General features: G+C 34.8%; 1 protein-coding gene across 1 annotated transcript in view; it reads right to left on the bottom strand.

The window, feature by feature from the left end:
* Nucleotides 1-6,396, bottom strand: part of LOC149552483 (uncharacterized) — a 395,852-nt gene extending 389,456 nt beyond the window's left edge. Inside the window, exon 1 of the mRNA XM_089788064.1 lies at nt 6,123-6,396. Within this exon, the coding sequence (XP_089644190.1) occupies nt 6,123-6,320 (198 nt within the window). The 5' untranslated portion in view covers nt 6,321-6,396. The remainder of the gene's footprint in view (nt 1-6,122) is intronic.
* Nucleotides 6,397-13,332: the final 6,936 nt, after the last annotated feature.

Here is a 13,332-nt window from a genome sequence, read left to right as displayed (position 1 = left end):
CTTAAGCAACAATTTTCTTCAACCATTGAAAATAGAAGTCATGCAATAACACCAAGTGTTCTTAATCACCATGCAAGACACAACAATGATAAAGAAGCAATTTTGGTATTATCTTAGCAACAATTTTCTTCAACCCTTTACAAATGAGAGCAAATGGCCTTATAAAGGGGCCAAAATTACAACCAACGGTAGAGATTAAGAAGCAAAATCAACGATCCAAATCGAATCCTAGAAACCCTAATTAGGGTTGCCACACCATCAACCAATGAAAAGATGCCACCTCATCAATGGACCAACGAAAAAAAAGAAAAGTGGCAACCAATGAGAAGGCACCAAAATGGTAGCCAATCAAAATCAGACACCTATCCTAACCAAGAAGGAGAATTTGCCATGGGGGATTGTCCTTCCTTTATTCTATCCTTCAACTGTACCATGTTCACTATGCCGATATTGGTATCACTTATTCGCCTCACTTTCGAGAAGAAGGTGGTCTTAGGCATCATGTCTTCTTTGTCTTTTTTGGTATTCATTCCCTTTGGGTTCTTGCTTGCACTAACATCTACCATCCCAAACACTTATTTTTGCCCCCTCCGTTCTAAATGATATGGACTACACTTATCAAACTCCAAACTTCTTTCTATCGATGGAATCTAGCTTATTTCTGCCTCTCCAAATCCTATCTCTACACTTATCAATCTCCAAACTTCAATCCTAGGGGTGGGACTACCACTTATTTTGCCTCTTCGTTACCTTAAGATGGACTACACTTATATCTTCCAACTTCAATCCTAAGGTGGTCTAGCTTATTTCTACCTCTCCAAGTGTCCTATAATGAAATCTAAACTTATATCTCCCAACTTCAGCCTATCAATGGAAATGATGAAGTGGTGGATGAAAAGTGCAAAAAGAAGATAAGGGAAACGAACCAAGCAAGAATAAGGAATAAAATCTGTCTTTAAAACGAATCGTCACTTCTAAAAATGAATCAGAATCTTACCTTAAATCTGCCTTCTACCAATAATCAAGCCTCTTCACATTCGGCTCTGATCTCAAAAATTTCAGTCCTCCTTGCAAATAATGATGCCCTAGCAAATGAATTGCTTGGAAAATCTGCCCTTTTCAGAATTTCAACTTCCCAAAAGTCACCCACATTTGTCAAAAGTCAGACCTTAAATTGCCTTGCCTTGGCCCATATAAAAAAATCGCCATAACTGAAGAAGAAAATCGCAGCATTAGGAGGAAAATTAGACCCCAAAATCACCACCAATCTCGCAAAAATCAGGCTTTCCTCCTTCAAATTCACCGTAGAGCAGAAATCGCCTAACTTGTGAAAATCAGATCTGCTCCTTCAAATTCACCCTAGGGCAGAAATCGCCCATCCAAGGAAGAAGAAATCGCTGCCAAAATGCAAAATCAGATCCCCAAAAATCACTTTAGCTGGATATTCGCCTCTTTAGAAGAAAATCGCTCAATCTTGCAAGAGGAGGTGGAAAGAATGAATGAGGAAATAAGAGAGGGGAAACCCCTTCTTATATCCTCCAATTGATCTCCAGAGTGGGCCGACCTCCCTGGAGGGAAACAAAAAATTTAATTAGACCTCCAAAGATGGCCCAAATTTAAATGAAACATTAGAATAACTCAACCTTGTAGCAAAATTGGCCCATTTAATTGCCAATTTGATCCAAGATTGCAAAATAGAAACAAGGTAAGCCTAGGAGATGTCAAAATTTTCATTTAACAACGTATTGGCAGTTAAAATATTATTAAAATTGAGTTTAGCAAGCCAAAATCAATTTTCAATTCCAAATTACCAATTTTCTTTAACATTTCTAAAATCCTCTAGGCAAAATTTCAACCAAATTAATGAGATTTTGCAATTTAATCCAATTTCAATTTTGCAATACAATTTTAATTTTTTAACAAAAATAGATCATTTTCCTGGCAATCGAAATTCAAACTCTAAATACAATTTCACTATCAAAAAATTTCTTTCCACCGAAAATTTCAAAATTTTCCAAAACAACTAAATCTAAAATTCATTTTGAAAATGCTCAAGCTTGTACAATTATATCAAATTTTCAAAAAAAACCATCTAAGTCCAAAATTTGCAATTTTATCCCGCTAGATATCGCTTTAACCATCTAAAAAAAATGTTGTTGTTCAAACAAACCTATTTGGCCTAAGGACAAAATCACATGTTCCCGAAAATCAAGTTCCGCACCAAGTGAAAACAAACCAAAACCCTTCCTGGCCTCAAGGCATCCAAGGTGTAAAATTGCCAATTCAAAAACCTCTAGACAACTCCAAATTTACTAAGGCAACCGAAAAATTCCCAAAATCCGCAAAAATTGCCAAGGCCTGCCCGAAAAAGGGGGTCCTCAAAAATTTTGGAGCGATGGTGTGAAAACCTCACAACAATTACTTGTGGGATTATTTGGTCAACCCATGAATCCTACTATTATTCACTATGATAATCAGAGTTCCATCAAGCTTTCTGTGAATCCAGTTTTTCATGACAGTTCCAAGCATATTAAAATTCCTTACCATTATGTAAGAGATATGGTAGACATGAATATTGTAAAGTTAGAATATATTTGCACTACAGTTCAGACAGCAGATATTCTTACCAAACCTCTCTCTCGAGTGAAGATAGATCACCTCAAAAAAACACTTGGTATGGTTGAAGTATAATACATTTGTATTCTTTAATTTTTAATGAAATAATTTTGAGTTAAAATTATTATTGTCAAGGTATTGACTGTTATGGGCTTCACCATTTGTATTCATTATCTAAGAGGTGACGATCTCTGAGATAATGAACACTTGTATAAAAGACATTGTGAGAGATGACGATCTCTCCAATGATGTACTAAATAGTAGAGAACTATTGTCAGAGCTGGATGAGTTCAAGATCATATTGTCATGTAGACATTTCTATGCCTATGAGTCACAACTTGGATAAAGGAAGAATTTAATCATTTTTTGAATTTTATCTTGTGCACTGGTAGATCTTAACTCAAGATCATATTGTGATATAGGCCTACCAGTACCTATGAGTCACAACTTGGATAAAGGAAGAATTTAATTCATTCTCCAGATTTTATCTTGTATGCTGCATTCCATGCAATACTGTTATCACTAGTATAAGTGACATGTCATATTACAAGGATAGTAATATGACATAGTATCATGTGTTCAATGATACCACATGCTTAGAAGATTCAGATAGATATAGAGTAGCAATCTACGCTTATTCATCTTGATTGATAGTGCTAGATATGTTATCTCTCAGTATGATTATCAAGTTAAGAGGGAGTGTTAATTCCATATAACTCTGATAATCATGACTGGTCTGAACTAGAGATCATCAAATCTTGTAAAGCTTGTAGATCCTTAGAGAGGATCAGCCTCTTAAATACCTTCTATGTATGACCTAATCAGCGTCTTCAATAGGAGCACTTATTAATGTTATATTTGCATAGTATAGTTAGTTTACTAACTAATTCTAATATTCTTAAAAATGCCGATCTTGGGAATATATTGTTTAGTTTATAAGTAGGGCCGACTTGAGTCAAGGATGTGGATAAAGGACACATAGAAAATACAAGTCTGCTCCTTTAGCATCTACAGCCTTATACAATTTGTTGCAGGGATAAAGAACATTTCCAGAATAGTTATTATACTATAAGTAACACTACATATACTGGTTTGTATATTCAAGACCATCTTCAGCACCAAAGAAAGGCATTTCATCGGTCTGATTTATAGCAGAATTTGCAGAAACTTTACAACTCTTACATAGTTGTAAGCCTCGGTTGACAGTTGTGCCTCACTTGGCAACCATCAAGTCCTTTAAATATATGGTGTACTGCCAAGGAAGAGAGTAGTGTATAGTCAAATGAATTGTAAATCTTGGTTGACCATCTTTGGTCTTCTTCCTTGTAATGAATTCATGAGCAAATAAGATATATTTTACTCTTACATTGGTACACACTGCCATCTGTATTATTATTTTATGTATGTAATTTACCAAGCGTAGCAATAAATAGATCGCAATCTATACCTCCAATGAAAGGCACCGACCTCGCTTAAAACACTCATATGGAATCAAAGTTTTCTTTTTTAAATTGATTACAATTAAATGTTTTTGTATCCTCCATTTGTCTACATTTAAATATTGTAGTGTAGTTACCCAAAAATTCAAATTTAGATGCTACCAATGGCATCATAAGTAACACAAATAAGGCTTTCTTACTTTTCCAATTCCATAATTAGGCTTTTTTGTATCCATTTTGCAATAAGTTTAAAGCTTTTTATCACCCTTGCATTCTTCTTGTCCCACAAGTCTCCAAGCTGAGTTTGTTGTGAAAATGAAGGCCAAGTACTGATATCCATTTACCACTTGCAAAGGACTTCTTTTTTTGCCGATTAAAGAGCCCTTGACAAAACTCGCCTAGAACTCTCAAGTGCTCTCCCAATTTATTTGTTTTTTTTTTCCTTTAGATAATGTCATCCACTTATAGAGACAACTTTATTACATAGCTGGTCAAGTAAAGAATTCCACCACCAAACATGCCTATGTATAGCCCAGCCAAATTAAGGGACAGCAAACACCCTTGCTTGACTGCAATGTTACTTTCAAAACATTCTAATGATCCTTTCCTTCTTATCTAGAATTCCCAACTATTCCCCTCTAGGCTCCTCGTCACATTCCTTCTTCAAATCAACAAAACAAAACGAAAACTATCCTGCTTGTTCATCCCATACCTTCTCGAATAGGCGTCCAAGAGTAAAGTAGTGCTCAATTGTAGAGTGTTTTGCTTAAAACCCACTTGCGCTTTCACTATCTTTCCTTCCTTTGCTGCCCAATTGCTGATTCTATAATCTATCATACTCCCAAAAAGTTATTCAAAAAGAGGGTTGATTATGATTCATTATAGTCTAGCAATTTGATAGGCCATTGAAATCTTCACTTTTGAGGAAAGTAATGATCACACTAGTTGTCCACTCTTTCAAAAAACCATTACGAACGACCCCATTGAATATCCTTACGATGTGGTGTGGATTTTGAGCCCCGTCTTGGGTGTTGTGTCTGTAACCCCATCTATATCATGCATTTTACCCATTGCTAGCTTTTTAAATCCTTCCATTAAATCTTTTTGTGCAGAAGAGTTCGAAAAATGTATCAATTACTTGAGGGATGTCTATAACTTGGTCTCTCTTGTACAATAATTTTGCGAATTCCAACATTAGTAGTCTGTCCTATTATTTTCTACAGTTCTACTGTTTCTTGGCAACTCCCTCCAAAATCCTCTAGGATTATACTTCCAAAAGGAAATAAATCATTTCCTCCTTATTCATAAGTACTCGTCCTTTCTTGATGCCGCTAACTTTTCATAAACCTTTTAATTTATTTTTCTTTTCCCAAGATTTTCAGTATTCTCTTTCCTACCTTACAATCTTCATCATACCACAAGTTTGCCAGGAGACTATTTTGCTGCCTCTCGTAGGTTTCTATCGTTTGCATGGAATTACCGTTGTGTGAATTATTGTTATCATATTATCACTTCCTCTTATTCTTCTGTGTGTAGCAGAAATGCCGATGCGTTGTGTTTCCTGCAGTTGTTTACAGAGTGTTGTTATAGAACTTTCTTAGTTTTCATTGTCATAAGGATTGTGCCTAAAGCAGTCATTTGCTTTTTATTTGTTGGAGCATATCTTGTTGTCAGTAATCTCCTTGCATACCAATGTTTACATTTATTGAATTATGATGACATTTCATTTCTGTAGAACAGATTCTCATCTATGTCATTAGCCCTGGCCTTTCTTCAAGCATTTCTTGCAGTTGCAATATTTAAATACTTCCTAAAAGTTTCAATGCTTCCCTGGAATTGTTCAGAAAACGATGCAATGCATTCGCTCCTGAGAACAAATAATCAAGAGGAACAACAGCGGCGCGTCATCTAAGTTGAACGCTTCACTACCATCCGCTCAATCTTCGAAGTTTTGATTGGACGATAAAAGTAACGTTCGGAAAGAGATAAAATGGAACCTGAATAACTGTTATTACAAAATCCGAAAATGATGGATTAGAAGTGCACAATTAGGCTAGGAGTGAATACCTGCAAAGAAGAAGCGACTGCGTAATCAGATTTGGATGGGACTCGGAGGGCGATGGTAGTGTGTGTTGTAGTAGTAGCACTGGAATTGAGTAATGGGTGATTGTTGGCCAATGTTCTGTCAAGATAATACACGCTTTCTTCCTCTCTGTACATGCGCGACCTGAATTCCATTTTATCTCCTTTTCGCTCCCCCTCCATCGAAATATTTAGGTAGATTGGAACGCAAATTAGGGAAACAGCGCTAAAATAAGATTCTTCAATACTATTTGAAGAAACACAGTCACAAGAAAACTTTGTAATCAAAATTGAATTACAGAGCGTTAAGGTGTAGGTGTTTATTTTAGGTGTGTGCTCTTTGGGTTCTATACTCCTAAATGTTTTTAAAAAAATTATTTGTTGGAGTACAAATATACATCTTTAATAATTTTTTAATTTTAACTAACTTTGAAACAATGTAAAGTTAAAATAGAATAAATAATATAGTAAGTAAAACACGTAAGAAATATGATACAATATTTTTTCTTAAGTAGAAATTCTTTGAAGAATAAAACTATTTGAATTGTTTCATTTGCTTATGTGAAATATTCCTATTACAATGTCTCATTCATTGTATGTGTGTCTTACTGATAATGTTATTTCACTGATTCTATTTTTCAATGTTTCACTAGTTATATCTCAATTTTACAAGACTGGGATTTCATACGAAGTATTAGTTCCCAAATCAACATATTGGAACTTCTTTGAGCTTGCTTATTGGATTTTCAAATTGATTTGGCCAGCTATGAGAGTGGACGATTCTAATCCTCCTCCCCTACACTCAAGGCTTTGCAAAACCAAGGCGGGTGGGCCTATACCTTAACCTACTCTCTGAATTCCAGGCTTTTTACAGCAGATAGCAATTGTGCATTAAACCATCTCACTTAGTTTCTTTAGGATGGAAATTTTAGCTCTTGATTTATAAAATGAATTATGTATGTATTTGTAAACTTGAATATTGTGATTAATTTTCTGCATAAGCTTTGCTTTAAAAGAATGTAAAATAATGTGCCCATATCCCTATCAAAACGGTTAACAAAAATGCTTTAGACTTGATCAATCTTGATCTTTAAAGACCAATGCCTTATATGCCTTCAAAGGTTACAATTATATGTGAAAAAATTTATGTATAACTTTATGAGACAACTTTAAACTATTAACCAAATAGTTTCTATATGCTTTGATAATAAGAATTATTACAATCAATCTTAATAATTTTAAATTTACTCAAAGGGCTAATAAGACAAAATAAATGTGGCATAACACAAAGAACTCATCCACTCACAAATTCAATTGCACAACTTTGAAAATAGAAAAGCAACTGATATTATATTGGTTGAAATGTGATTTTGTCCAACTGAATAATATATCTGAAAATATGTCTTTCAAGTGAGCATAATTGAAAATACCATCTCAAAAGGACTACATCTGACTCATTATTATAATGTATTGTATATTATTTCTAGACTACCAAAATGACCCTCTATATGTAAGAGAAAATTCAAATCCACATGAAAGGGCATACCCCTTTCCCCAAAAGTTGCAATAACTATCCATCTAAGTACTTGACAAAATGGCATAATAGATTCATTGTATAAAGACTCTTTGAGACAATACTTGAAAGTATGTAAACAAGGACTAATCCCCCAACAACTCATCACATCTCTCGATACAATTTAAGTATCTCTTAGAAGCATAAGTATTTGCATTATGGATGGCATCCTTGATTATGATCTCCAGCATGATGAATTGTTCCATATGTGTAGTGGCTTCTTTCAACTCTATCACATTAGTCTAGACAACACCAAGCATAGCAGTAAAGAGACCTTGACATTCTCCTATCCATGTGTTCTTATCCTTAAGATCTCCCTTTTGATTAGTAGATGTGTGTAGTCCTTGCTTGATTTTATCTCTGAATTCTTTGTATTCTTCAATCAATTCTTTATCAAACTTATCATGTTTCACAATTACTTTATTTATCTCTTCAATTTATTTTACATCTACCTCTTCTAAGTTCTTTTCATGCAACTTCACATCAAATCTATTTTTTATCTTGTCATTAGCCATAATATTGTTCATATTTATTTATATATGCTTCCCAAAGGTTTTCCAAATTACTTTTAAGTTTCTTAAACATTTTGTTTAATAGAAAGGTAGCAATATTCCTTACTCTTTATATTTTCTTAACCAATCTTTGATTTTCTCTATGAAATTCATCACATTTTTTCTTCCATTTTGAGTTCCCTAAAGAGGGCAACATGGGCACGGGCTATCAACTTATCCTAAAGCCTTCTTTATAAAGGCCTTTAAATTGGTCTCTTTCCTTGATCAGTCTCACCATCTGGCCCTATTTAGCATTGAGAAGTCAACCTCCATATCTACAAAAACTAATGGGTCCATTTCCCCTACTTTCAACTTCATCGTGTGTTTAAATGCTTTGTCAATATTAATAGTCTTAGGCCTCTTGTTGGGTAGATAGTTTTCCACAACAAAAATGCCTTTTCATCTTGATCAAAGCTTAAACCAATGAGAACATCATTAACACCCTCAATATCTAACTTGAAGTATTTGTTTCCACAATGCAATAGACTATCAAAAATGAATGAAGCACTAAGGTCCTAATTAGGAAACAAAAGCACACCTACCTCTATTAATAATTTTCTACCCTTTTGTAGAGTCATGGTGCCAATCTTGGATTGATATCATCATTGATTTTTTCAATACTTCAACCTCATTTTTAGGGCTATCTTAGGTATAGATTCCCCAAGTTTATTTCCTTTGAAATTATATATAAAAGTCCTAAATTATTTGGACCTTACAAAACATCATCTAAAACAAAAGCAAAATGCTCATCCAATCTTAGTATCTTTGTACATTTATAGCTTAGTCACAATTTCGTCATCTTTACCTAGCGCTTCTTCCACATCCCTTACTTTGAATCTAGAAATGATTTTTCTATCATTGGGCTCATTATTTGTTGTCTCCTCTTCTAACTCCATTTGTACCTACTATTGTACCTTTTCATCCAACTTGTTGTTATATTTGTTAATAACCTCTTGGGCCTCATCATCCTCAAGGTTCCTAGATATGTCTTATGTATTTATAGCTTCATTTAAATAATTTTGCGAGCTCTTCTTGTTCTTACAAGAGTGGATGTAACTTTCTAGGTCATAGTTCTTATTTGGGTAAAGCTCAAACATGATGAACTTGTTGGGTGATGCGACGCACTCCCCACCCACAGGTGGTTAATTATGTGGTGTTCCATGTTCACTAAAAGTCATGGCTTTTGGTGCAACGGCAAATGGGCCCTACAAGTGGTATCAGAGCTATGGTTTTATTATTGTAACCCTAGATTGAATCCATGGGAATGCATGAGAGGATAAAAGAAAAGGGCAAGATATATGAATGATTTATTGCAGATCTGAGGGTTTTGGGTTTGCTGTTATGATGGGATGTTAAAATATTTGGGCATGTGAAATTGTTAAACAAAAAGAGTTTTTTGGATGTTTCATTTAAAATGAGGGTTTTGGGGGGTAGCTTGCAAAAATGACCTCCTGGGTAAAAACAGACCTCACCATTGGATTCGGGTCGACATTTCCATAAATTTTGATATATAATATGCCCTAGTTTGGCCATGTTAAGAGGAAATGAAAGAGGTTTTTAGTTTCAGCCCATGATGGCCATCAAATTTAATCCCGTCAGAATTTTCGTCACTGAAAAAAATAAAAAATGAAAAATCGTACTGAAAATGGTAAAAAGACAGTTTTAGTAAAATGGCCATAACTTTCTCTCAGAATATCGAATTTCAGAGTTCTTATAGGCGTTGGAAAGCTAATTCAGAGCACTACAACATGGTGTAAGTTTGGTTCTATGATTTTGAGATTTTTTTAGGTTTTAAGAGCCCTAAAGTCAGATGTTATTTATTTTGAGCACGGATTGGGGCATAACTTGGGCATACGGAGTCGGATTTTGGACTTCGAGTAGTCAACGAAAAGCTCTTGGAGAGCTCTACACATTGGTTCAGATTTGGTGTAGGTTTGGCATGATTTATTTGGTGATATATTGATCTGAACAGTTTATTAATATATTTTGACTATGTTAACATTGTGAGTTTATGGCATTGGAGATTTAAGATTTGATGTCATTGTATACTCAGTTCATATTTCAGATTGGTCTCATGATGATATGGTTATCAGTGTTTGGTTTGGATATGCATGATGACTTGTTGGATCTATAAGTTGTGCAGTGTTGTAAGAAGTCTATACTTACAGGTTGCATTTATAGCTTGGTTATGGGTTGTCTTTGCCCATTGATCTTTCATTATTGATGCATATTCAGATTGGTGGCTTGGATTTGGGTTGTCTATGCCCTAAGTCACATGATTTTATCTTCATGTAAAAGGGATGAGATGTTGTTACCAGGTATAGTCATGATGAAGGATTGTGGTTGACTATGCTGGCAGGTTGGACACTTTGAAAGCCAGATGCTCGGTTCATGGATGTGATCATGGTGCCATGGATTTTGGCATGACATGATTGGTTATACAGAAGATGGTTTTTCATCATTATTTCATGGATAGCTTGGATACACGGTTTAGTGGGAGCTTGTGACAGTGAAAAAGAGTGACAAGGAGAAGACAAAAGGCAAGAGTCGAGCGGGACAAGGCTTGATAGGTTAGCCAAGGGAGCATTTGTGAAGGTTGAAAGCATGGCATGGGATGTGTGGATTCATGCTTGTTCACATAGTTTGCTCGATTGTGGCTATGGCCATGAAGGCTTCCATGGTTGTATGGCAATGGTATTTTTGCTGAATAATACATGGTGATGGATGCTTTTGGAGGCTGGGTTTTTTCCCTCAATGAGGGTTTCCCAGGGTATATCTTGTGTCACAATTTTGTGGGTATGTTATCTATTCTCTTGCATGTGGATTTTAATTCCATGTTTATTTTAGATCTATTATGGGTTATGTGGAAACGGTTATATTCTTTATTGCCAAGTTTCCTTACAAGTGGTATCAGAGCCTGGTTTTGGCTTGGTCATGGGTTCAAATCTCCCCAGTGCCTTCCCGACCCGCGTAAGCACCTGGTATGTGCGTCGAGGGGGAGATTGTTGGGTGATGCGACGCGCTCCCCACCCACAGGTGGTTAATTATGTGGTGTTCCATGTTCACTAAAAGTCATGGCTTTTGGTGCAACGGCAAATGGGCCCTACAGAACTCTCTTTTAATTTCTTCACAGTCACCTCATAGATTTTGGTTGAAGCTATTCTCAAATCACCAAAACTAGGAATTCTTGGTAGAAAATTATGTTTGTGTAAACTTCCTCCAAAGTGTTTAGCATTTGAAATGCTCATTTGCCTCATAATCTCCAAATAAGTTATTCTATCTAGAACAAATTTTGGTAACATATACGAGTTTCCTTCAAACCCATAAATCCTAAAGCATGTGAAATTTTGTTACATATACCAATCTCCCCGATTATGGTTCACAACCTTCCTTTTGTCAAAATCATTTGGCCGTAAGAATTCCTTAACCTCATCAAAGACAAGTTTATTAAAAGGGAGCCAATACATGTGATAAATTTGTTTCACAATGTATTCTTCAAACTTCTTGTAGTTTAACTCAATGTATCAGGAGTCTTAGAGAGAATTCCATAACTATATTGGTTTCTATTCTCCCTCTTTGCTCCTAATATTCAATTTTAATTCACTTGGCCATATGTTCTTCTTATGTCCATAAAATAAAACCAAATACATCAACAAAGAATAATGTTTGAACTTAGGGTATTCATTAACCCTAATATTCATAAAACCCTCATGCACTCTCTCTTCCAAAGAAGATGTAATACATAATCAAAAGTTTTAGGTTCATACATTTGAATATCTAAGGCTAGAACCATATGATCAATAATTACAAGATTAGGTACTTCTAAACCTCCCAATTATCAGTAGGACACACACACACACACATGTACGTATATATGTATTGTACGTAATCACTAAATGAATTTAGGTTATAGCAAGACCCATCCTTTGCCATAAGTTTTCTTGGTTCACTCTTATGATCAACTAACTTACATCCAGTATATGTAGTGTATGTCCTATAGTATTAATCTTCCAATTCCATAAAAGATAAGGGTTTGTTACATCTAGGGTACAAGTCAAATACTTTATCCATAATATCTACAAAAAAACTTAATGAAAATGTTTCCATTGGGATTTCAAATGCATCTTTCTTCTAAATTATAGTTTCTCACCAAAATCTCTAGCACTTTCAAATTTAGAAAGATATTTGGGACAATCAACTTACCCAAATTACTCATCCATGGGTTACACAATGACACCTCCTTATTTTTCCTCAAATGATGGGACAAAAAGATATCATATCCTCTAACCTTGGTCTAAACAACTCCAACATCCTTAAATTTTTCTTCCAACGAGTCCCTTTCAACAAAATGTTTCTTTGACTGTCTCAATTTAGGGTCTAGAGCCTACATGTAGCCAGTCATATCTTGGTTCAAATTTCTAACTAGAGAACTTTCCTTTGTTTTATACTTTTTTACCTTAGAATCTATGCTCTTCATTATTATTTTCTTCCTTGAGGAGTTAGATGAATCCATTTTTACAATTGTAAACTCTTGTGTACCCTTTGCAAATTACTTCTCTGCCTGTAATCCATTTACTTTGCAAATTTTTGTATCAGACAATCTCAATTATGTGATAAATGCATCAAAGTGACAACTTGTAATGATAAATACTTCATGAAATGTCTTTGCATATTTTTGTATCAGACAATCTCAATTATGTGATAAGTGCATCAAAGTGAACTTCTAATGATAAATACTTCATGAATTTGGCTTGTGTGAATCCTTGGATCTACCCAATGTAAGCATTTAATAGAAATTCTTCATTTCAATTTTGAATTTCAGGCTAATATGACAATGGTTCCTCATTGGTGTAGGTCTCTCTAATGTGTATTTATCTTTGGCACCATTAGGATAACTCTCTTGACTTTCCAATCAATACAAGTAATGTTAACAAGTTCATTGGGGGTCAACCAACTTGTTACCGATGTAAATAATTTCCTGAACTCTTCTTGTTCTTACAAGAGTGGATGTAACTTTCTAGATCATAGTTCTTCATTGGGTAAAGCTCAAACATGACAAACTCTCTTTTAG

This window comes from Cupressus sempervirens, chromosome 6, assembly GCF_028749045.1.
Source record: "Cupressus sempervirens isolate cs-2001-9-10 chromosome 6, ASM2874904v1, whole genome shotgun sequence".
Lineage (NCBI taxonomy): Eukaryota > Viridiplantae > Streptophyta > Pinopsida > Cupressales > Cupressaceae > Cupressus > Cupressus sempervirens.
Note: the sequence above shows the minus strand (reverse complement) of the source record. Positions and strands in the feature narration are given on the sequence as shown.